Here is a 25,042-nt window from a genome sequence, read left to right on the forward strand (position 1 = left end):
CTGACGTATGACATCACAGAGCCCCGCCCACCTGAAGTATGACATCACAGAGCCCCGCCCACCTGACGTATGACATCACGGAGCCACGCCCACCTGACGTATGACATCACAGAGCCCCGCCCACCTGACGTATGACATCACAGAGCCCCGCCCACCTGACGTATGACATCACAGAGCCCCGCCCACCTGAAGTATGACATCACAGAGCCACGCCCACCTGACGTATGACATCACAGAGCCACGCCCACCTGAAGTATGACATCACAGAGCCCCGCCCACCTGACGTATGACATCACAGAGCCCCGCCCACCTGAAGTATGACATCACGGAGCCTCGCCCACCTGAAGTATGACATCACAGAGCCCCGCCCACCTGACCTATGACATCACGGAGCCCCGCCCACCTGAAGTATGACATCACAGAGCCCCGCCCACCTGACATATGACATCACGGAGCCACGCCCACCTGACGTATGACATCACAGAGCCCCGCCCACCTGACGTATGACATCACAGAGCCCCGCCCACCTGACGTATGACATCACAGAGCCCCGCCCACCTGACCTATGACATCACAGAGCCTCGCCCACCTGACCTATGACATCACAGAGCCTCGCCCACCTGACCTATGACATCACAGAGCCACGCCCACCTGACGTATGACATCACAGAGCCCCGCCCACCTGACTACCATCATAGAGACGGCTCATTGGATCTTATATATTTTATATCGGAGCCTCCGCTGTGATTGGACAGTCTCTCTCTGGGGGGAGGGGCTTAATGAACTGTCAGACCACCTCATAGTTTCCTGTCAGTGTTTTCAAAATAAAAGCTGTTTGAAGTTGGAGCTTAACCCTCCTGTTGTCCTTCTGGGTCAAACTGACCCAATGTGTTCCCTTCCTCCTTCCTTCCTTCCTTCCTTCCTTCCTTCCTCCATCCTTCCTTCCTTCCCATCGCCCATCCTTCTGCTTCCTTCCTTGTACTTATCTGTTCCTTCCCTCCATTTTTCTTTCCTTCCTTTCGTCCTTCCTTCCTATGTTCCCTTCGTCCTTACTTCTTCTTCCTTCCTCTTTTGATCTAATTGGCCCAATCTGTTCCCCCATCTTTCTTTCCTTCCTTTTCCCTTCCTTCTTTCCACAATCCTTTTTCCCTTCCTTCCCTCCTTCCTTCGTGCTCCCTTCCTTCCTTCCTTTCTTCTTTCCCTTTCGTCCTTCCTTCCTTCCTTCCTTCCTTCCTTCCTTCCTTCCTTCCCTTCATCCTTCCCTCTTTGACCCAGGAGGACAAGAGCGGGAAGTTGTTTAAGCTCAGGGTAAAGTGTCTGATTTTTTTGTTGTTGTTTTAATTTAAAAGAAAAAGAAGAAATGAGTCGAGTCAAACTTGACCTTTGGATCAATCAGCGTTGAAATGTTCTAATTGATATTGATCGGCTCTGATCTGGAGTCTGTGAAGCGATTTGAAATAAAAGTGACGTGTTTAATCACAATAACAAGCTGATAACTGATCAATTACGTTCTAATTCTAATATCAATCTGTAAATAAAATAAACCCACATGTTGAACAACAGCTGGAGACGAGATAAAACTTTATTGATCACATGACAGACAGACACGCAACTTCTCACACGTCGTAGGCTGTTTCCTGCCAGGAATCAATACACTGATCAGATCGTCGCTTTATGTATGCTGGTCTCTGTCTCCACGGCAACGGTGACCTCTGACAGAGCGGCTGTGGAGGTCAAAGGTCGTGACTGAGACTCTTCTTCTTCATCTTCTTCATCCAGCCGATCGAACAGGAAGCTACAGGGAAGAGAAGAACGTCACAGCTGCGTCTCTCTGCGTTTCCCGGTACTGACACCCTGAGTAAAAAATGTACTAATAAACATATCAGAGAATGTTTCTACAATGCTAAGAAAGTAACACCTAGAGGGAAATTCTTTTGTAATGCTATTTTTATGGATATTAATTGGCACAAGGCTTGTTCCTTTTAAAAATAAAATAAAATTACATTACAGAATTACATTAAAAAATACTACGTAACATAAACCCATCTAAGATATATATATGTATATATAAATATAGGTATATTTCAAGATTCCTTGACATCGATAACAAATGCACCTTTTGTAAAATTGAACTTGAAAACGTAACCCATTTGTTTTATGGTTGTTCATATAGCAGAACATTTTGGAAAGAACTTGAGAACTATAGGCCTACATTATGTAAAACAAAACATAAAATCAACATTGAGGGGAAGAACATTTTGATTTCAAAGAAAAGAAACTGTAATAAAAATAAATAAATATATACATGTAATATAGTAAACCTTTATATTTTATTGGGGAAGTTTCATATCCATAAATGCAAATTTCAGAATTCTTCACCATCATTCAAGTTGTTTTTGATTGAAGTTGATTATTATTTTAAGTCTCTTAATTTAATTACAAACAAGAAATGTATACTACCAATAATGAACATACATTCAGAAATTGAAGAAAAGCGAATCTCCCTGCACAGCCACAGTTCCTCAGGTGCAGGTGGGTAGCAGGGGTGCGTAAAATCAATAGAAAAAGACGACGAAGATCTTATCAGTGTGCGGTGGTCGTCTTTTTCTATTGATTATACATTCAGAAATGTTTAACTAATAATCTGTCACAATAACTATAATTATAATTTTCATGGGATACAAGGTCTGTCACCAAAATGTATTTTCCTTTATTGTTAACTTGATTTTTTTTCTTTTGCTTAACCTTTGTTATACTGTCATATTTGTAACTTTACTGTAACTTTACTGTTGTAACGACTGTGAGCTGGAAAGACTGAAATGTTGCTGTTGCTACAACTTTAAATAAAGTTGGAAAAAAAAAAGGAAAAAAAACTCCTCTGACCTGTTTCCTGCTGGTGGAGCTCAGGTGTCTCTCCTCCTCTTCACCTGGACCTGAGGAGGAACCGCTGAGCGCTCAGCACCGTGTTCTGCAACAGAGTGGAAACCTCCGTTACCACGGCAACAACAACCTCTGTTACCACGACAACAACAACCTCTGTTACAGCAACAACAGACTGGGTGGGCCACCAGGGGGCAGCGACGTCATCCTGACACACTTCATACACAACAACTATGGAGCTTTTATTCTGAAAGGGTGTCTGTTGGATCAATACTGATTAAAGGGATAGTTCACCCAAAATTGAAATTTCACTGAACTCATGATCTCTCCCCCCCACATGTGGACTAAGGGCTGGGAGAAGTTTCAGAGTCCTCCGTGGCTTCTCTGAGTTACAGGGGGTCTCGGCGTAGCAGTGCATGTCCATATGACGGTTGCTAATGGATACCAACTGTCTTCGTAACAAAAAGACACACCAAAAAACATCCAAATACCTCCATGCTGCTCGTATGTAATGTCCCTCTTGTATTGAAGTCCCCACAATAGAGAAATTGTTCAGAAAAAAATTAAATAAGTCTATATTTCAAGCTTGTTTTGATTTGGACGAGCAGGGTTAAGAGCAGCATGGAGGTATCTGGATGTTTTTTGGTGTGTCTTTTTGTTATGAAGACAGTTGGTATCTATTGACAACCGTCATATGGACATGCACTGCTACGCCGAGACCCCCTGTAACTCAGAGAAGCCACGGAGGACTCTGAAACTTCTCCCAGCCCTTAGTCCACATGAGGGGGTGGGTAGATAATGAGGGAAATTTCAATTTTGGGTGAACTATCCCTTTAATGAAATGAAATTATTATATTATATGTTGTGATTTGCCACGATATTGTCAAGTTGTGAAATTGCCTTGTTTGGAATAAATGAAAAGAAAGAAAGAAAGAAAGAAAGAAAGAAAGAAAGAAAGAAAGAAAGAAAGAAAGAAATTAAATTGTTATATTATTAAATTATTGACACCTCCATGAGCATGGCCACCGTCATCGGCCCCACCCCTCCCGGAACAGGTGTGATGAATCCTGCTCTCTGATTGGCCGAGGCGTAGTGGACGTCTCCGACCACTCGTTTACCGCTGGGCTTCGTCTCATCTGTCACAGAGGTCAGAGGTCAGAGGTCAGAGGTCAAACCTAGCACTTTAATCATTAACTCTAGCACTTTAACCCCCACCACCGACCACCTGCGCCTACTGGGAACCACGATTGTATTGTGTTGTAAATGTGTTGTAATGTGATTGTTTTACTTTCTTAGTTTTTTCTTTCTAAAAAAAAAAAAAAGGGGGTACCTGCCCCATGTTTTTAAATACTGTACTTATACTTATGTTTTTTTTCTCAACCTGCTTGTTTCTATTTCAGTATAGGGGGACTGTCAATGGAAATTAGCTTGGCAACTAGAATCGAGTATTTACATTTTATTTTAAAGGGTTAGTTCAACATTTAGTCGAATTGGCCCATTGCCATAATCCCTATAGTCATAGCAGTAGGTTCGTTACCTTTAATTGTCGGTGCAAGCTGTTTTTAGAACGGCGGAGCAGAGCCGTGAGCTGCTCAGAGCTACGCTACGGAGGCTCATTATGGGATTTCTTGGTTTCCCTCATCAAACTCATCAAATACACAATCCAACAACTCCACAACGCTCTGGTGGACAAGTTGTGAGCTGCACATTCACCACGCTATGAGATAATAACACAACGTTACCACACAGAGTTGTTTTAGAGGGAAATACAGAGACTGTTGATGAAAAACTGTCCCTGAAGGCAACGTGCATCAGTGGTTTTGCATGAATTTCCCTCTAAAACAACTCTGTGTGGTAACGTTGTGTTATTATCTCATAGCGTGGTGAATGTGCAGCTCACAACTTGTCCACCAGAGCGTTGTGGAGTTGTTGGATTGTGTATTTGATGAGTTTGATGAGGGAAACCAAGAAATCCCATAATGAGCCTCCGTAGCGTAGCTCTGAGCAGCTCACGGCTCTGCTCCGCCGTTCTAAAAACAGCTTGCACCGACAATTAAAGGTAACGAACCTACTGCTATGACTATAGGGATTATGGCAATGGGCCAATTTGACAAAATGTTGAGCTATCCCTTTAAAATGTCTATCAACGTACATTGTCCCTCTTCATCAAATAAAAGGAATTGAACTGCAGCGGCCCAGTGAGAGGTCAGAGGTCACTACTCTACCTGGTACGTGGTTGATGCCACAGTCGATGACGACCGCTCCCTCCTTCACCCACTCTCCTCTCACCATCTCTGCCCGACCGGCCCCCACCACCAGGATGTCGGCCCGGCCCACCTGACGACAGGAAACGCATCATCACACAGGAAACGCATCATCACACACAGGAAACGCATCATCACACAGGAAACGCATCATCACACAGGAAACGCATCAAACGCATCATCACACCGGTTCCCTTGCTACTCTGTGATGTCACCACGGTCATCTCAGCTGCTTCGGTTTGGAGCAGAGGTATCTATCCTTCCAATTTATTCATGCAAAGGTATAAAAAAGACATTAATGAACTCTGCTCCAGAAGACTTTCAACATCTTTTCTGGTCATGTCTGCAATCCTTTTGGAAAAATGTAACTACTTTCATCCGTCAACATTTCGACAAAAACTTTGTTTTGGACTATCAAAATGTATTGTTTGGTTTCTTTTCAGTCTCAGCTTCCCAATTAAACCAATATTATGTAATTAATTTGATATTATTTTTAGCCAAAGCTCATATTCACAACCGCAAATTTACAAATCAAATACTTTGCACTCACCGTTTCAAAAACAAAATCAAACAATACATCAACCTAATTAGTCAATCTGAAAATAAGAAAGACATAAAGACCATAGTAGCCTACTATTCTCTCTGTTTACACGCTTTTGAATAGACCTGTGTTTGCCTAATATGAAATGTACCTATTTTTTGTCTTCTCCTGCCTTTCATGATACTATGTAATTCAACTTGCTGACATTATTCCACTTTTATCTGTAACCCCCTCCTCCTTCATTTTCACACTGTACCTCCAATTCACAATGACTCTAATTAAAAAAAAAAGAAGAAAAAAAAAGGTTTGGAGCAGAGGTGGGAGGTAACAAAGTACAAATATTGGAGGCTGTGACATCATCAGTGTCCAGGTGGGCGTGGTCACCTGCTCAGGTAGGTCAGCTGTCTTTGAGTGACAGGTGGTCACGGTGGCGTGGCTCCACAGCAGCAGGTCGTGCATCGGAGCGCCGACGATCTTACTGCGACCAATCACAACGGCGTGTTTCCCCGCCACAGAAACACCTGCACGGGAACAGGAAGTCATGGAGAAACAATATACAATATATATAAACATGTTAACGAGCTCCAGGTGGATTGTTTATAAAATTAACGAGCTCTGGCTTGAGGCTCAGAGGTTACCACGGCAACTTGAGGTGGTTGCCAATGACGATAGGGGCCCCCCAGGCTGAGGCAGACAGAAACGTGGAGAAAAAGAGCGATTTTCTGCCTCTGCACCGGTCTCGCATTTAGGCTTAGCATGACAAAACGGTAACTCCTATCAGAACAAAACACAGACCATCATCGCTGTAAGGACTTCCTGAACGATATGGTGTGATTCTGGTGTTTCTACAGTAAATATTTTGCTGACACTTGCGAGTTTAAAACAGGAGTCCGTTCTGCTTCTGTCAGAAAATCTGTCAATGAGGAGCCAGACATGGCCGCACTTAGAGGCTGATAATTCAAATTCTGTAAGTCTCTCTGATATTTTGAGCGCATTGGGAGAGACAGAACAAGTTTGTCTACAAATTTGGAAAAAATCATGTGTGTAGAGTGTAAATTGTGTCCGGGAGAAATGTGGAAAAATAAAAAATCTGGATTTTTTGGGGGGCTCTCTCCGACTCAAACATACATTGCCTAGTGATATTGATTAAGTAACGTTGCCATGGGTCGTCAACTCGGAAAAAGTCTCCATGTGAGTGAACGGGAGTCAAAGTTTTATTTCTAATGTGAGTGAACAGTGTGATGATAAAACTCTCTGAGCTCTACCTGTTTAAAACACCCCGGTTCATGAAGAGAAACCAGCAGTTTGTTGTCACGGCAACAGAAGAATGTATTTAGTGTGAAGACGCTCTACGGACTACAGATTTGACACGGGAAAGGAAGGTTGTGGTGACGTCACTACGCCACCTGGAGTCTCTATGGTTACGGATTCAAAGGAGTTTTATTCTACAATAGTTTTACAACAAACTGCTGGTTTCTCTTCATGAACCGTGGTGTTTTCAACAGGTCGAGCTCAGAGAGTTTTATCATCACACTATTCACTCACATTAGAAATAAAACTTTGACTCCCGTTCACTCACATGGAGACGTTTTCCAAATTGAGGTTCCATGGCGACCGTTACTTCCTGCTTCCGCTTTATAGGCTCTCTATGAGTCCTGTCGCTGTGGCGACGTGATGCTGACCCCCGGTTAATAAAAAGCCCCCCCCCCCCCGAAAGTCACTGTGTAATTCAAATACCTGTCTGTCTGATGAGCTCCATGCAGCCGTTGGGAGTGCAGGGGATGAAACAGTCGCTCAGGTCGCCACGAGACAACTTCCCTGCATTGATACAACTCAGACTGCCTCACACACACACACACACACACACACACACACACACACACGATGGTGAAGAGATGATGTGGTGGCGGTCAGGTCGAGGTCTGAGGTCAGAGGTCAGGGGTCAGGGGTCAGCTCACCCGTCCACGTCCTTCAGCGGAGACACGGCGTTGGTGACCAGCTCGGTGTTGATGGGGTTGACCGAGTCCAGAGGCAGCTGGACGATCAGACCGTGGACCGCCGCGCTCTCGTTGACCAACCGGATGTTCTGCAGCACCTGGGGTGGAAGTACAACAATAAAGCAAACAAAAAACACACAACAAAAAAACAAAAGACAGCCAGAGGCCTTTACAAGTCACTTACAGAACATTTCTCCATAACAGAGTAGCTACGTTTTGGCGGCTTTCTTATTTGTTATGTCCTTGATTGTGGCAGCATAACGGTGCAGTTCATGTTTAAAGGGTAGTTACAATGTTCAGTATGGATTTGGCCCATTTGTTTTTGTGGATGTGAAATTTCCCCAAACTCAAGATTAATTGACAGAAAAAGCAAAAGTCTTTGTCTTGGTCTTCATTCATAATAAATAAAGATATGTTTGTTGGTCATTTCCTCCGAGGCTGAAGAGTTGCCGGTCACTGACCTCGTCCTGCGTCGCTGAGCTCGGCAGCCGCACGTGTTTCGCATCGATGCCGATCTGCAGACGGAGAAAGAGACATTCAGGACGGTACGGTGACATCACTGTGACACACCCTGTTACCATGACAACACTAAAACATGTTTCAGACTGGAGGGAGTGGGGGGGTTTGAGCCTCACCTGGGCGGCGGCCTTCAGCTTGGTGCTGATGTACAGGTTGGAGTCGTCTCTGTCCCCCACCTGAAACACAGAGGACGTCAGGAGACAGGAGGACGGTTACAGTCGGGTCTAACAGCGTGTTCACACCGGGCGCGACGCAAATTTTTCGCGCAATAAGATTACATACAAAGGCAAGACATCTTTATTTATATAGCGCATTTCATACCAAGGCAACTCAATGTGCTTTACATAAAGACAAAACTTCTTTTTTTTTTAAAAGAACAGCATAAAACAACGTAAAAACACAGAGTTAAAAACAGGAGCAAAGAAGAATGAAAAAGTAAAGTAAAAAAGTCAATGCACAGACGTGAATGGACGCAAATTTGTGCCGGCGGCGCTAATGATGCACATGAAGCGAACATGCAAAATTCACCTGTTGCCCGATTGCCGCGAGTAAAAACAAATATTCCAGCGGGCAAACTCGAGCGAGTAGAGCGAGGCGAATATTTTACTTGCGCCCGGTGTGAACGCACCGTTAGTGTTGTTGTGGGTGAGGACGTTATCATGGTGGTGGGAGCAGCAGCAGCTGTAAACACTGTGATCAAGCCAAGGACAGAAGCTGGTCCTCTAGACCTGGTCCTCTAGACCTGGTCCTCTAGACCTGGTCCTCTCTAGACCTGGTCCTCTCTAGACCTGGTCCTCTCTAGACCTGGTCCTCTAGACCTGGTCCTCTAGACCTGGTCCTCTCTAGACCTGGTCCTCTAGACCTGGTCCTCTCTAGACCTGGTCCTCTAGACCTGGTCCTCTAGACCTGGTCCTCTAGACCTGGTCCTCTCTAGACCTGGTCCTCTAGACCTGGTCCTCTAGACCTGGTCCTCTAGACCTGGTCCTCTAGACCTGGTCCTCCAGACTAGACTCACCTGCAGGACCACCAGACTGGGCCTGAACCCTGGGAACCGGCTGCTCATCTTCTCCACTTCGTCCTTCAGTCGCTCTCTCACCAACCTGCACACAGTGATGTCACAGGATCAGTGATGTCACAGGATCAGTGATGTCACAGGATCAGTGATGTCACAGGATCAGTGATGTCACAGTCTTGGACTCTGACTGGACCGACACCGTTCACACCGCAGTAACAGTATACAAGTTTCCCAGAATGCATTTCACAGCAACCGGTAGCGGTAGCTGTAAAACAGGCTAAAAGCTGTTTTATTTCCCGCTCTAGCGCTGTAATTATGTAACTTTATTAAGTTTTAATATGTTTTCATGTGAGAAAGTAACTGTTTAGATCCCAAATCTACGGCCAGTTGATCCAAACGACGGCTGTTTAGAAGTTTGCTCCGATGTTTTTCAGAGAAGTGAAGCTCTGCAGCGACCGGGACATCACAGAGACAGCAGCCGGTCTGCAGAGCTGCTCGGCCGGCCAACCTCCGTCCTCATCCCGGGGGAGAAAACCATCGCTAATTAACTTACCCCCAGGTTTTTAGAGGTTTACCACCGGCTGGTTACATTATTTCTAGGAGATAAATGTTGGTCTCAGTGATGAAATCTAACAGCTGTATCAGTAGCATTAGTTAGTCTGAATGTAAAGTGAAGCTTCCTGTGTGTATTGGACAGAAGAGCAGCGCTGCCTCGGGGCTCTGGAGCCTACGGACACAAACCACCACATTTACATCAACAAATACATGTTTTACTATCAACACATCAGTCTGCAGTAAGTTTTATTTTACTCAACTATATAACATAGTTACGCTACATGGCAAAGATACTTAAAGGGATAGTTCACCCTAGAATGATATTTCGCTCATAGCGTAGCAGTGCATGTCCATATAACGGTTGTAAAGGGACACCAGAGCTCTTCGTAAAAAAACACACACAAAAAAACATCCAAATACCTCACCATCTCGCGTGATTCGCAGTAACCGCACTGACGCCGGCGCAAATCACGCGAGATTTGGACGAACCAGGAAGAGGAGCTTCGAGAAGCTTCCGCTACAAACAAGCTTAAAATATAGACTTATTTAATTTTTTTCGGGACAATTACGCAATTTGGGGCTTCAGCACAAGACGGACATTACATACGAGCATCATGGAGGTATTTGGATGTTTTTTTGTGTGTGTTTTTTTACGAAGAGCTCTGGTGTCCCTTTGCAACTGTTATATGGACATGCACTGCTACACTAAGACCCCCTGTAACTCAGAGAAGGGACGGTGGACTCTGAAACTTCTCCCAGCCCTTAGTCAACATGAGGGGGAGGAGATCATGAGCGAAATATCATTCTAGGGTGAACTATCCCTTTAACTACCGTCTATGGTTACGGTTAGAGGTTATAGAAGCATTGCATTGTGGGATACAGTACAATGTAGACTGGTCAGATACTGGAGATATATAGTATACATACTGCGTTTAGGCCAAGTCAGTATGTACTAGCAGGAGATATAGTGGGTTTGAATGCGGCCTCAGACTCACTTGGACGTCTTGTTGCCAGAGATGACGGTTGCTATGGAGCGCCTGCTTCCTTGGCAACCACCAGAGGCCGTGAGACGGAGCGAGCGGGCGACCGAGGATAACATGACTGTATCAGAGAGAGAGAGAGAGAGAGAGAGAGAGAGAGAGAGAGAGAGGGAGGACCGGTGAACAACAACAACAACAACAACAACAGGTGGTCGGTCGTCTCCCAACAACAACAACACACACCGAGTCAGGGACCTGGTTGCCATGGAGACGGGAATCAAACTCAACCAATGATCAGATCAAAGGATCAATAAACATTTTTATGGTTCTGAGTGAGAACAGCTGTTGTCAAATAAGTTGGATTGGAGCACACACACACCTACACACACACCTACACACACACACACACCTACACACATACACACATGCACACATGCATAAACACACACACACACACACACACCTACACACACATTTGCAAACATAAACACATGAAACAGAGGAGAAGCAGCGACTCACCTGAGAGACGGTCAGAAAACTACTGACACAGCTGCAGAGTGGAGTGGTGTGTGTGTGTGTGTGTGTGTGTGTGTGTGTGTGTGTGTGTGTGTGTGTGTGTGTGTATGTGTAGTGTGTGTGTATGTGTGTGTCCGAGGAGTTCCCGCTCTGAACTGAACCAAACCAGCACTGATACGGAGGAGGAAGATCAAAGGTCAAAACTGGAGTTACACCGGTCTCGGCCAATCAGAGGCCAGAGTGGAGGGGAGGAAACAGAGGAGGAGGAGGAGGAGAGAAGAGAGGAGGAAGAGGAGGAGGAGAGAAGAGAGGAGGAAGAGGAGGAGGAGGAAGAGGAGGAGAAAAGAGAGGAGGAGGAAGAGGAGGGAAAGGGAGGAGGGGAAGTCACTTCACAGAATATTTGTTTTCTGACTGCGTCCAATCGGGAGCTGAGCAGTAACTGTTGCATCATGGGAGATGTAGGCTCGGGGGTAGAAGTGTCTGCAGAGAGTCTTGCTGAATCCTTCCAGACTTAAACATATGCTGCGTTCAAGACAACTCGGAAGTCGGAAAAAAACGAGCTCCGAGTTGTAAAAAATGAATTGAACGGCGTCGAACTCTGAAATTACAGGTGGGAAACTCGGGTATCATCATATCAGAGCTCCGACTTTCCGACTCGTACGTCACGACAACATCAAAACATGGCGTCATGCCCTCGTCTTAAACAGTTAGAATTTAGACTTTTGAAGTTATTTGTTGAGGTTTTAATGCATATGTTTGTGTATTACTGCAGTAGCCCCTATGAAATACGTTTATATTAAGCTGTGATTGTTGTATGGTGTGAAATTGCGGTTTCCTTGTATGTGACAGAAATAAGGTTTAACTGTTATCAAGGCTGTAACATTATATGTGCACTCATCTGCAGCGTCTCCTCTCCTCCAGAATAAACATCATTTACTGCTGCATTGATTTTTACTATTCAGCTCTGAGCCACAATACGACAAACTTCCTTCAGGTATCCATGTTTTTTTTCTTCCAAGTTCCTGCAGCGTGAACGCAATGATGTCGGAAGTTGGAAATTTCCAAGTTGGGAATCCCGACCTCCGAGTTGTTATGAACGCAGCATGAGGCCCAGTTCCACTCCGACCCCTCACGGACTCACTGACTTAGAGTTCACGGGAAGTCTGTGAGTGTGTGAGGGCTGTTCCACTGTCAGAGCATCAAGTCCTTACTGCCCCCCCCCCCTTACCGTCAGTCAGCACCAATGCTGACTTTGGGTAGGGGAATTACCCACAGTTCATAGCGTTGTGAAGTCAAACACATGGGCTGTTTTCGAAACCGCATACTACCGTACTGCCTACTACGTACTGCGTTATATGTACTGTATACTGCATACTGACTGTAGGATTCAGTATACTACTTCAGCAGACCGACGCCGTTATCACCGCAGTATGCAGTATACGAGTTTCCCAGAATGCATTTCACGGCAACCGGTAGCGGTAGCTGTAAACAGGCTAACAGCTGTTTTATTTCCCGCTCTAGCGCTGTTATTATGTAACTTTATTAAGTTTTAATATGTTTTCATGTGAGAAAGTAACTGTTTAGATCCAAATCTACGGCCAGTTGATCCAAACGACGGCTGTTTAGAAGTTTGCTCCGATGTTTTTCAGAGAAGTGAAGCTCTGCAGCGACCGGGACATCACAGAGACAGCAGCCGGTCTGCAGAGCTGCTCGGCCGGCCAACCTCCGTCCTCATCCCGGGGGAGAAAACCATCGCTAATTAACTTACCCACAGGTTTTTAGAGGTTTACCACCGGCTGGTTAAATTATTTTCAGGAGATAAATGTTGGTCTCATTGATGAAATCTCAATTGTGGCAGTCGCATTAGTTTGTTTGAATGTAAAGTGAAGCTTCTTGTGTGTAAGCAGCGCTGCCTCGGGGCTCTAACGTTACGTACAGAAATCACCACATTTACAAAAAATAAATAAATATTTTACAATGAACCGATCAGTCTGCATTAAGTTTTATTTTATTAAACTATAGTTACGGTACACGGCTACACTACCGTCTTTGGTTACGCTCTGGTTACGGTTAGACGTCAGGGGAGCATTGCATTGTGGGATACAGTACGCGATGTAGACTGGTCAGATACTGGAGATATTTTCCGAATCAGTACGACATCCGGGAACTTTTCGCATACTGCAGATTTTGCTTTTGTTCGCATACTGCATACTGCATACTACATTTTGGCCAAATCAGTACGTACTAGCAGTTAGTAAGTATAGTATGTGGTTTCGAATACAGCCATTGACCAGAGCGGCTTTTTTATGCAAATGAGAGTGACTGATGCATCCTGGGTAATTTAGGGGCAGCATTGAAAAGTTCAGCCTAACTGTCTTGACAAACTAAGTAACAACAAGTTGTCTATTAACAGGCTGTTTCCAGACAACACTGAGCCAAAACCTCCCGGTGATTCCACCAAATACGTGTAGATGTCTGGGTCAGACATTTCTGGCCACTGTGTGGAGTCATTGATCACTGTGGGAGGCTAAAGGAGCATACCGTAGATTCATTCAGACATTTCTGGCCACTGTGTGGAGTCATTGATCACTGTGGGAGGCTAAAGGAGCATACCGTAGATTCATTCAGACATTTCTGGCCACTGTGTGGAGTCATTGATCACTGTGGGAGGCTAAAGGAGCATACCGTAGATTCATTCATTGTAGTTTTTCAAGATAGCGTGAACGGTGGGTTTCAAAGAGGGTGTCAAAATAATTATGAGACATAGTGCTACAAAAGAAACCAAAAATAAAACATTCAAATTGATTGTTAGTTAGTCTACGCTCCATCAAAACACAAAGGGCCACTGAAGTGCAATTTAAAAATGCCGGGTGCTGCCCCTAAATTACCCAGGATGCATCAGTCATTCTCATTTGCATAAAAAAGCCGCTCTGGTCTATGGGATGCCGTCAGAACGCAAGTGTTAAAAAAAGTAAATGAACACACGTAGTCAGAGAGAGCTCCGCCGGTCACTTTATTGTTAATGGACAGGAGCAGCAACAAAAAAAGAAAGAAAGAAAGAAAAGAAAGAAGAAGTTTACTGTCAGTATTAACGTGCAGTTTGTGATTATTGATGATGATTTGATCAGATCTGATCCAGGAACATTTTGTTTTGAGTCCGTCCACCTCACACACCTTGTGCGTGTTGAAAGTACGTAAATTATCGGAGTCAACAACATGTTGTTGTCAAGGTAACGTGTGGTGAGAGTGTGTAAGTGCTGTTCCATTCAGCATCTGGACCCTCACACACTCTCACACTCTGTCACTTAGAGCTGATCTCAGGTCAGTCAGTGAGGGTTCAGGGCTTTAAAGCAGAAGTGAGTGATATATTTGTGTTAATCTAAGTCTTAAATAGTTATATCTTCCGACAGCAATCACTTCTATAGAGTGTTTGGTCTGAAACACGGGTCTGTCAGTCACTCTGCTCTGCTCTGAGCCCAGGAGAAAACTTTCCTTGTATCCTACAACCTTTATCCAATGAGGAGAGAGAACGGCATAAAGGGGCAGTCCTCTCTGTGTGTGCAGCCAAGGGATGCGCCTGAATGTGGTGACGTAGGGACGAGGACCAATAGATCCATGACGAGGGCGGGGGCTGCTAACTCCATCTGCTGACAGGAAGTTATGGTGCGTTCAAGGCAACTCGTAACTGGTGTTTTTCCGACCTGTGAAGTCGTACCAGTTCGATCTGGTACGAGTTCACGGGTCAGAAGTTACGAGTGGCCGTTATAGTGACTTTCACAGGTAAAACAGGTCAGAGAAACACGAGTGGGTTGCCTGGAACGCTACAAAGTCGTAAGTTGTGACTTGAAGCTGTAATTTACGGTTTCAAAAGCCGGCCTGGAACGCAGCATTAGCCAAAACCACCGGATCGCTTACTTCTGCTTTAAGGAGTCTTCAGGGAACGGATTGGAACTGGACCTTAGTCTGTCAGAACCTGGATGTTTCCCTCAGAACGATGGAGACTTCCCGTCTGGGCTGCAGCAGAGTAAATCACCAGACAGTGTTTTCCTCCAGTCAGAGGAGCCGGCTGATACCAGCGGTGTGTAATCTCCACCTCACAGTAAAGGACAGTTCCGGGCAAATTCAACTGGGGGCTGTATAGACCATAACCCTAACCCCATACAAATGAACGGGAGTCAAAGTTTTATTTCGTGATCCGATTGAATTGTGCCATGAGAAAAAACTCCAAATCAGCAGTTTGTTGTAAAACTATTGTAAAACAAAATTCAGAAGAATCTGTAACCAGAAAGACTCCAGGTCCCGTAGGTGACGTCACCATGGCAACCACATGGCGTCCTTCCTTTCCCGTGTCAGTTGGTGACACCAGATCTGTAGTCACACTAAATCCATTCTTCTGTTGCCGTTTTACAACAAACTGCTGGTTTCTCTTCATGAAACGTGATGTTTTAAACAGGTAGAGGACAGAGTTTTTCCTCATGGCACAATTCAAACGGATCACGAAATAAAACTTGGAGTCTCGTTCATTTGTATGGAGACTTTTTTTGAATTAAGGACCGATGGGGCCGTTACTTCCTGCTTCCGCTTCGGCACTGTATTTTCCTAACATTTCAGGTCTAACAGAAGGAATCCGAAGGTTTTCAGTTTAATGTCTCCTGTTTTGCGGTAGTTGTGTCTGTCCCCGCATCGCCACGGCAGCGATGAATGGGAGCGGATTGAAGTTCTGCTGCTTAGGCTGTTTCCATCCCTCAAAGCCACAGACAGCGTCAGATGGAGACTCAAACATGCAGCCAGAAGTTTATTTACTTCAACAAGCCGACATGTTTGTAAAACTAGATCTAATTCAAAGCAGGGTTGCCAACTCTCACGCATCTGGCGTGTGTCACACGCTTTTAGGTCCTGTCTCACGCTCTCACGCCACTCAAACAATTCTCACGCCAAAATCAAGCGATTTGGCAAAAAAAAAAAAAAAATTTAAAGCAAGCTTTGGCACTCATCAATAGGCTCTCTGATTGGTGTGCGCGATGCTTATCCGCATGTCGATTGGACAGCTGCTCTAGCCGGGAGGGTGCCTATGTTCCCTCAGCCCTATGTTCCCTCTCTACCTGGTCTTTTTACTAAACTTAACCAACTCCTTTCTTCATGGCCTAAACCCAACCAATGGTGGGACCAAAGGGCTGAGGGAACATAGGGCTGTGGGAACATAGGCATGACCCCCTCTAGCCTGTGATCACAGCACAGTGGGACTGGGAGTTGTCGATCCGCGACCCCCCCACCCCTCCACCCCCCACCCCCCCACCAACAGCGGCACGGTGTTGAAGCCTGGACCCGACTTGGTCCGAATCCGATGGCCAAAAAAAAGAGGGAGAGAGCGAAGCCCGAGACACAACCTGACCTGACCGAGTTATGTTTTCAGACTGAACGCGGCTCGAACTGACGCCTGCGGTCGGGCTGGTTGGGCCAGTCCGTTGAAAACTATAACATCAAGATGCAGACTGGGTAGCACAAAAGTACAGCCAGGCAGCTCAGTCCAGAGAGCAGAGGAGAGAGAGACAGCGCAGCAACAGGTGTGTGTGTGTGTGTGTGTACGTCTGTGTGTACGTGTGTGTGTGTGTGTGTGTGTGTGTGTACGTCTGTGTGTACGTGTGTGCGCAACTGCGCATGCATGCACGTGTGCCATACCTGCAAACTCCGAATGGGTATGTAGAATGTTTATTACAGAAGAGAAACACACATTTCAGGACCTGACTTGTATCATCAGGCTGTAATAGAAGACTGAAAATCACAGGATGTCTGTTCTGTCCTTTCATATATTAATAGGCTCAATAGGCTGGTCCAGGCCAAAAGCCAGAGCTCCCCACTAGACCAGTTTCATACACTCCAGCCATACAATGATAGGAACCACAGATCTGCTTTTTTCCCTCTTATCTGAAGCAAATGTTGTGTTTTCCCTTTATTTTCTCCTACACCAGAATGCTTCAAATACATGTTAAAATCACAATTTTTTTTCCTGGGGGGGTGCCCCCAGACCCCCCTAGAGGGATATATTTTGTCACCTATTACACCTCTAGCCTACTCAGTTTGCAGGTATAATGTGTGTGTGTGTGAGAGAGAGAGAGAGAGAGAGAGAGACAGAGAGAAAAACTACAATAAACATAACTATTATTATTATTATTATTATTATTATAGACAGCCCCCCCCCCCCCCCGCTAACAGACCAACAGAATCTCACTCCAGCCCAGGACCAAAAGTTGGCAACCCTGTTCAAAGTCTGGCGGAGTCGAGACCCAAGTTGACGCTCGGTGTGTTCAGGTGCAGTGGGAAGCTCCCGTTTGTGTCATAAACACAGGAATATCAACTCTGGACTTGCTTGCAATTAAAGGTAACGAACCTACTGCTATGACTATAGGGATTATGGCAATGGGACAATTTGACAAAATGTTGAACAATCCCTCAACATATCACAATCAACAATCAGACTTCATCACACATCATTTCAGTTTGTGTAATAGCTACAGCAACATGGCCGAAAGGGAAAAGCAGGAGAAGAAAAAGCTCATCTAGTCCCGCCCCCGGTACCTTTAGAATACATTCTCTTCATCACACATTTTTCTCTTTTGACATCCAACATCACATGACATAACAGCAGGTAGTCGCTCCAGACAGTCAGAACAGATCACGTGTCCATATCGGTCCATCTTCAACAGCCTCGTCTTGTTGTCTGGCAGCTCTCAGTCATGTGTTCGTATGGTCCGGTAACGGCAGAGATCGAGTAGTGATATGATTTAATACCATCAGTTATCTCAACACTTCCTGCATTGCACACATACTGGCAGTCACCTAAAACAGTGTTTTTCATGGTTTGGTCGTGGTTATTGTTATCGACCCATAGCGTCTAGACACAGTGTCTCTGAGCTTCATCAGCCATCATTATAAATAATTCTGTAGCAGTCACAGGTCAAATTAACATATTAACACTGCAAAAACTCAAAATCTTTCCAAGAATATTTGTCTTATTTCTTGTCAAAATGTCTCATTTCTAGTCAAAACTAATCTCTTTCCACTTAAAATAAGACTCATCACCTAAAAATGTATTTATTTATTTAAAGGTTTAAGGATCAGGGACATTGCACATTAATAAAAACATTTAAACAAATGTAAACATGCCAGAATTAGCCAAAGGCTATTTTGCATCTGTTGTCCCTGGAAAAATGAACTTGTTTTTAGATCATTTTCACTTGTTTCAAACTAATTTTCACTTGAAATAAGTAGAAAAATCTGCCAGTGAAAGCAAGTTTTTTGTGTTTGTAATAAGAAAGAAAAACTTGCAGATCAGATTTTTCTACTTATTTCAAGTGAAAATCTGCTTGAAAGAAGTAAAAAGTGTCTAAAAACAAGCTGCTTTTAATGTGATGAGTCTTATTTTAAGTAGAATGAGATTTGTTTTGACTAGAAATAAGACAAATATTCTTGGTAAGAGTTTGAGTTTTTGTAGTGAACATATCATCATCACTGAGGGCTAAAAGCAAAACAACAATGCCCACATGTATAAATATGGACTTTGTGCTCTGTATTTTTATGCTACTGTTGTGATGTTGTATCATGCACTTGGTTATATCTCAGACTGTTGATAATATGTTCTGTATTTTTAGATTAGCTGCCTATGGACTGGTGTTGAAAATTAGCACATGCGCTAAACACACCCAAGCAAAGCATCTGGTCTGTCCACTGAAATAATGTCTCAATGTATCTGTGATGTCCATATCAAATAAATAAACACAACATAACATGTACGATCCGTGTGACTGCAGGAGGGGGAGGGGCTGTGGGCGGGGCCAGCAGGTAAACAGCTGTTCAGAAGCCCCGCCCCTCTGGGGGAAGTCTCTACATCCCATCAGCGCCCGGAGCAACAGGTGAAGCTGGTTCTTGGACCCAACACATCCCAGTAACGACGACAACACACCAGTGTGTTTCAGACCAGAGAGTCTGACTGGGCTGCAGGTCGACGTGTTTGAGTGAAACAGAAAACACCAGTGGTGGAGAGTAATGGAGTAAATTTACTTGAGTATTAGATTTCTTTGGTACTTATTACTCTTACTTGAATACATTTCCAAGTATTTAGTAGTACTTTTACTGGAGTTAATTAGTAGGAAGGCTGAAAAGTACTGGTTACTTTCAGGTCTTTTTCTAAAATCCTATTGGACACAAGCTGTGTTTGTCTGTGAAGGAAACCCTAACCCCTAAAAGCAGCACATCAGTGCAGCTGAGCAGCAAAGAGTTCATTCTCACTAACAAGAGTTAAAAGCTCCTTACATTCATTTACAAACTATTAGAGTCATTCACTGATGTGAAGAATAAGACATTTACTCTGACTCTAACTTTGACTTACAGTAACTTTAAAAGCAAGTACTTTTGGATACTTAAGTACCTGTAAAAGCAAGTACTTTTTTACTCTTACTGCAGTAACATGTCGACTGAGCTACTTTTACTTGTAACAGAGTAAATTTTGACCAGTAGTACTCTGTCCATCTCTGCGTTCAGCTGCTCAGGTGAACTGCTGCTGCTGCTGAGTTTCCTGCTACAAAGAGGAAACCACAGGTAAAAGGGAAGAGAGAGGGGGGGGGGGTTCCTCGGGCTGCATAATTATCATTCAAAGTACAGTTATGTGTGTTCACCTGTTGGAGGCGGATGAAGCCCTGCCCTGGGTCGTCTCAGGTGAGTCAGCTGTGGCGGGGGCGGGGCTAAGAGGGCGGGGCTACAGGTTAGTGTCATTAGAAGATGAAAAGCAGACACACCTGAGTGAGCGGCCGAGGATCCAGACTGGAAACCTCGTCTCATCTCCGACTCTGACTCCGACTCTGACAGGTGAGTTTAAAGAGCAACTAACTCCCCCTCCCCCACACACACACACACTTTTATCTGCTGAAAACCAATGGATTTGCATATGAAGTCGTGTTGTTGATTGATTCTGGTCCAAATCTGGAAGTTATAATCAAAATGTTTCAATTTCACGGATTTGGTTGTAAAACTGTATGAAACCGGCTATTACAGTTGAATTCTGCTACTGCCACCAGCCACCACCGTTTGCCCCCCCGCCCCTCCTATAAAACCAGCACCGGTCGACTCTGCAACCTGTCCGATTGAGAGAATTGAGAAGTCTAGTGAGTAATGAGTAGGTTGTCAAACTGTTAACAACATCTACACTTCAGTCCTTCATCCCTCATCATCAGACGTCTGTCCCTAAAAACATGTTTGCTATGTTTCTCAGTCTTATCTGTATTGCATTGCATTGCTTTCTGTTTATGTGACGGTGAAACCATCTTGCACTAAACAAAAGGTGGAAAACTTGACAGCCAAGGACTTTGTAAAGCTCCAAAGAAATTATTCAAGTGGGGGAGTTGGAAACCTGTGTAGTTTTCCCCATTTCCAGGGGAATTCCTGCCTGCCCTGCACTGCAAAAACTCAAAATCTTTCCAAGAATATTTATCAAAGCTAAACTCTTTTCACTTAAAAGAATCATCACCTAAAAATGAACTTGTTTTTAGATCATTTCAATTTGTTTCAAACACATTTTCACTTGAAATAAGTAGAAAAATCTGCCAGTGAAAGCAGGTTTTTTGTGTTTATAATAAGAAAGAAAAACTTGCTCCACTATCAGATTTTTCTACTTATTTCAAGTGAAAATCTGCTTGAAAGAAGTAAAAAGTGTCTAAAAACAAGCTGCTTTTAATGTGATGAGTCTTATTTTAAGTAGAATGAGATTTGTTTTGACTAGAAGACAAATATTCTTGGTAGATTTTGAGTTTTTGCAGTGTGAGACGGGATGCTATGTCAGGCCAACTGTCCCCAGCACCACAGCATAAAGTTTCAAGTGTCTTTAGCTACTGAGAATAATGATTGTGATATACGAAGAAGCAACGTCCATCTTTCCATTGCCTTTTGTTTTTAGTTGGTGTTTTGTAAGACCCGTGCTTCCACTGATTACTTGCAGACTTCATCTGTACTAAATGTTTAATTATATAAATGAGAATTATGTAAATACTGTTCCGTAAATATGTTTGAACTGGTTCTTATTTCCTGTAACAGGTGTGTCCCATAAACAGCGTGTAACACAGGCTGCAGCTACTACCTTCTCACGCCTATGCATCACCTACGGGTCATTAAAAACACAGCGTATGTTTATTTATGGTGGTGTCGTGTAAGGATGGATGTTTTATAACCACGATAGTCCAGGTTGGTAAACTAATACTACAGTGTAGAGTGAGCCAATACACAGTATAATAATTGTTTTTGTCAAGACCTTTTGATTTGAACAGGTATCGACTGCCTGAGCCACCTCCTTGCAGCAGACATTCTCTCTTCTATGTTCCCCACTTTCCCCAAAAGGACCCGGGGAAAATGCAATTTTTGGTCCCATACTTGGAAGTGGAGTTGTGAGTGACTTTGCAGATTTTTGCCCATTTTTGAGTGAGAAGTTGAGTTGTGACTTTGAGTGAGAAGTGGAATTGTCCCATTGGTTGGGTTTAGGCAATGAAGAAAGGAGTTGGTTAAGACCAGGCAGATAGGGAGAGTCCAGATAAGTAGAGAGGGTCCATCAACCAGCAACATAGGACCTCTGTTCCCCGTTTTTCCCAAAAAGGGTTTCCCGATTGCAATACATACTGGGGGACATAGGACCCTTTTAGGACCCTCGTTCTGAAAAAGCAAAAATCTTTGCACATCCACTCCTCAGGCAGGTGCGTCGGAGGGCGACAATCAAGTCCAAATTAGAAAAAGAAGAGTTCCCGCACACATGGCCAACTTGCAGAATTTATTATGCAACGTTTCGGTACTAGACCTTTTTCAAGCAAAAATCTATTTTGTTCTTAATATCTGGCAATTATTTCAAAATCAAAAGACTGGTCGTAACATTTCACAGAATGCCTGGTTGTGTGCAAAATGCTTTGTTTTTAATTTAATTAATTTTTGCTTGAAAAAGGTCTAGTACCGAAACGTTGCATAATAAATTCTGCAAGTTGGCCATGTGTGCGGGAACTCTTCTTTTTCTAATTAGGACCCTCTTTCTGAAAAAGGGTCCTATGTTCCCGGCTGTTGCTGGTCGATGGACTCTCTCTCTCTATCTGGCCTGTCTAACCTCTACCTGGTCTTTTTACTAAACTTAACCAACTCCTTTCTTCATTGTCTAAACCCAACCAATGGGACAATTAGCCTACACTTCTCACTCAAAGTTACAACTCAACTTCTCACTCAAAAATAGGCAAAGTCACAGCTCCACTTCCAATATATGGGACCAAAAACTGCATGTTCCCCGGGTCCTTTTGGGGGGAAGTGGGGAACATAGGACCCTTTTTTAGAAAATGTGTTGTATGTTGTATGTAATATGTTCCCGGTCCCATACAAAGTGGGGAACATAGGGATGATGATCCCTTCTGGACCACTGTGGTCGTGATTGATGTGAAGTTTAACCCCACATGACTCTTCAGTAAAGTGAAAGTGAAAGTGTGCTACAGTCTGAGTTGTAGCTCGTTATCTAACATCTATTTACCAGGTGTGGCGCCGCTGTGTTTATTATTTTTGCTTTTGTTTACGAGCGCTCGCGTGTGTGTAGTAGTGGTGGCGTGTGAGGGAAGGGCGGCGGGGGGGGGGGGGGGGGGGGGGGGCGTTGTCGGAGGCTGTAGAGAATGAGTGAGCATGTCTTACCTCCGCCTCGACCCCGCCCAGAAACAAGACATTTATTGAATGTCCTGCCTCGACGTGACTCAGCCAAAACCTGAGGGTTTAGTTACTCTGTAAGTGTGTGTCTTTGAGTATGTGTGTGTGTGTGGGACACAGAGATGGACAGAGTACTCTACCCCAGTACTTGAGTAAGAGTGCAAATAGCCTACTACCGGTCAAAATGTACTCCGTTACAAGTAAAAGTAGCTCAGTCCACATGTTACTCCAGTAAGAGTCACAATCTAACCAAGAATATTTGTCTTATTTCTAGTCAAAATGTCGTTTCTAGTCAAAATAAATCTCATTCTACTTAAAATAAGACTCATCACATTAAAAGTAGCTTGTTTTTAGACACTTTTTGCTTTTTTCAAGCAAATTTTCCACTTGAAATAAGTAGAAAAATCTGATAGTGGAGCAAGTTTTTCTTTCCTATTACAAACACAAAAAACTTATTTCAAGTGAAAATTAGTTTGAAACAAGTGAAAACTGTCAAAAAACAAGTTAATTTTTAGGTGATGAGTCTTATTTTAAGTGGAAAGAGGTCAGTTTTGACTAAAATTGAGACATTTTGACAAGAAATAAGACAAATATTCTTGGAAAGATTTTGAGTTTTTGCAGTGTGTGTCCAATAGGATTTTAGAAAAAGACCTGAAAGTAACCAGTACTTTTCAGCCTTCCTACAAATTAACACCAGTAAAAGTACTAATATTTGTCTTGGAAATGTATTCAAGTAAGAGTAATAAGTACCAAAGAAATCTAATACTCAAGTAAATTTACTCTGTTACTGTCCACCACTGGTGGGGCGTTAGTCCATATGATGGATCACCACATTTGTTGAGAAGCCAATGAGCTGTGATCGACCCTCAGCTGCTCAGGCGACAGACGACTCGGCCTCATTTGACAGTCAAACTGAAGACGCCTTCACATGCAGAAGTCGCCGGCCACTGCTGTTTAGAATTGTTTAGAATAGTTTAGGATCCCCATTAGCCGGTACCTTAGTAGCCAGCTCGTCTTCCTGGGGTCCACAAGGAACAACACAAAATATACATATATACACAACATATCATACATTTACATTTACACTGCAAAAACTCTACATCTTTCCAAGAATATTTGTCTTATTTCTTGTCAAAATGTCTTATTTCTAGTCAAAACTGACCTCTTTCCACTTAAAATAAGACTCATCACCTAAAAATTAACTTGTTTTTAGATCATTTTCACTTGTTTCAAACAAATTTTCACCTGAAATAAGTAGAAAAATCTGCCAGTGAAAGCAAGTTTTTTGTGCTTGTAATAAGAAAGAAAAACTTGCTCCACTATCAGATTTTTCTACTTATTTCAAGTGAAAATCTGCTTGAAAGAAGTAAAAAGTGTCTAAAAACAAGCTGCTTTTTAAATGTGATGAGTCTGATTTTAAGTAGAATGAGATTTATTTTGACTAGAATTAAGACAAATATTCTTGGTAAGATGTTGAATTTTTGCAGTGTACAGTCAATCACAATAACCTAAAAGTTAAAGCAAACATTTGAACATTTCCACCAATCTTCAACAGAGTTTTCTTAGATAACAAAGTGGAACCACTCTTACTCGTATACAGCTCATAAAAAATAAAATTTCAATTTCTTTTTAAATACCTGTTTCCTTTCAATACAACAGAGGTAGTGAGGTAGATTATTCCACAGAGTTATTGCTCTATAGATAAAAGATGGTGATAAGGCCTTAGTGGCTTCCAGCTGACCACTGCTGGACCCTCTGGAGTTGTGCACAGAGTTTCTAAAAACTATTAGAGTAAATAAAAAGTCAGGTGCTTTACTGATCAAGACTGACTGAAACATTACTGCAGTGCTTGATGCTAACCTGTTATCTACCATCAGCCATGAGAGGGACTCATGCATGCGGTTTACATTTGATCAGGTAGAGCAACTCAATACCAACCGTGCAGCCTTATTTTGGGCTGTACATTATGGGCTGTGGTTTATTTATATTAAAATGATCAATCCAGTTGTAGCTGTGCAGACATGAAGAGTGAGTTGGTGCGTCGTCCCAAACAGCTGGTCACACAT

General features: G+C 43.5%; 1 protein-coding gene across 1 annotated transcript; it reads right to left on the bottom strand.

Annotated features, from left to right (window-relative positions):
* Positions 1–1,564: 1,564 nt before the first annotated feature.
* Positions 1,565–11,424, bottom strand: LOC146961053 (C-1-tetrahydrofolate synthase, cytoplasmic-like). The gene is made up of 12 exons (XM_085770907.1): positions 11,271–11,424; positions 10,767–10,872; positions 9,217–9,301; positions 8,318–8,377; positions 8,144–8,197; positions 7,644–7,780; positions 7,423–7,523; positions 6,070–6,206; positions 5,106–5,217; positions 3,889–4,016; positions 2,884–2,968; positions 1,565–1,795 (listed from the first exon to the last, which is right to left on the bottom strand). Exons 2-11 carry the CDS (start codon positions 10,868–10,870, stop codon positions 2,924–2,926), a joined length of 963 nt encoding a protein of 320 aa, XP_085627033.1. The 5' UTR covers positions 10,871–10,872; positions 11,271–11,424; the 3' UTR covers positions 1,565–1,795; positions 2,884–2,923.
* Between the last annotated feature and the right edge of the window lie 13,618 nt (positions 11,425–25,042).

The sequence above is a fragment of the Trachurus japonicus genome, chromosome 24 (assembly GCF_045865225.1).
Source record: "Trachurus japonicus isolate A0001 chromosome 24, Traja_1.0".
Classification (NCBI taxonomy): Eukaryota; Metazoa; Chordata; class Actinopteri; order Carangiformes; family Carangidae; genus Trachurus; species Trachurus japonicus.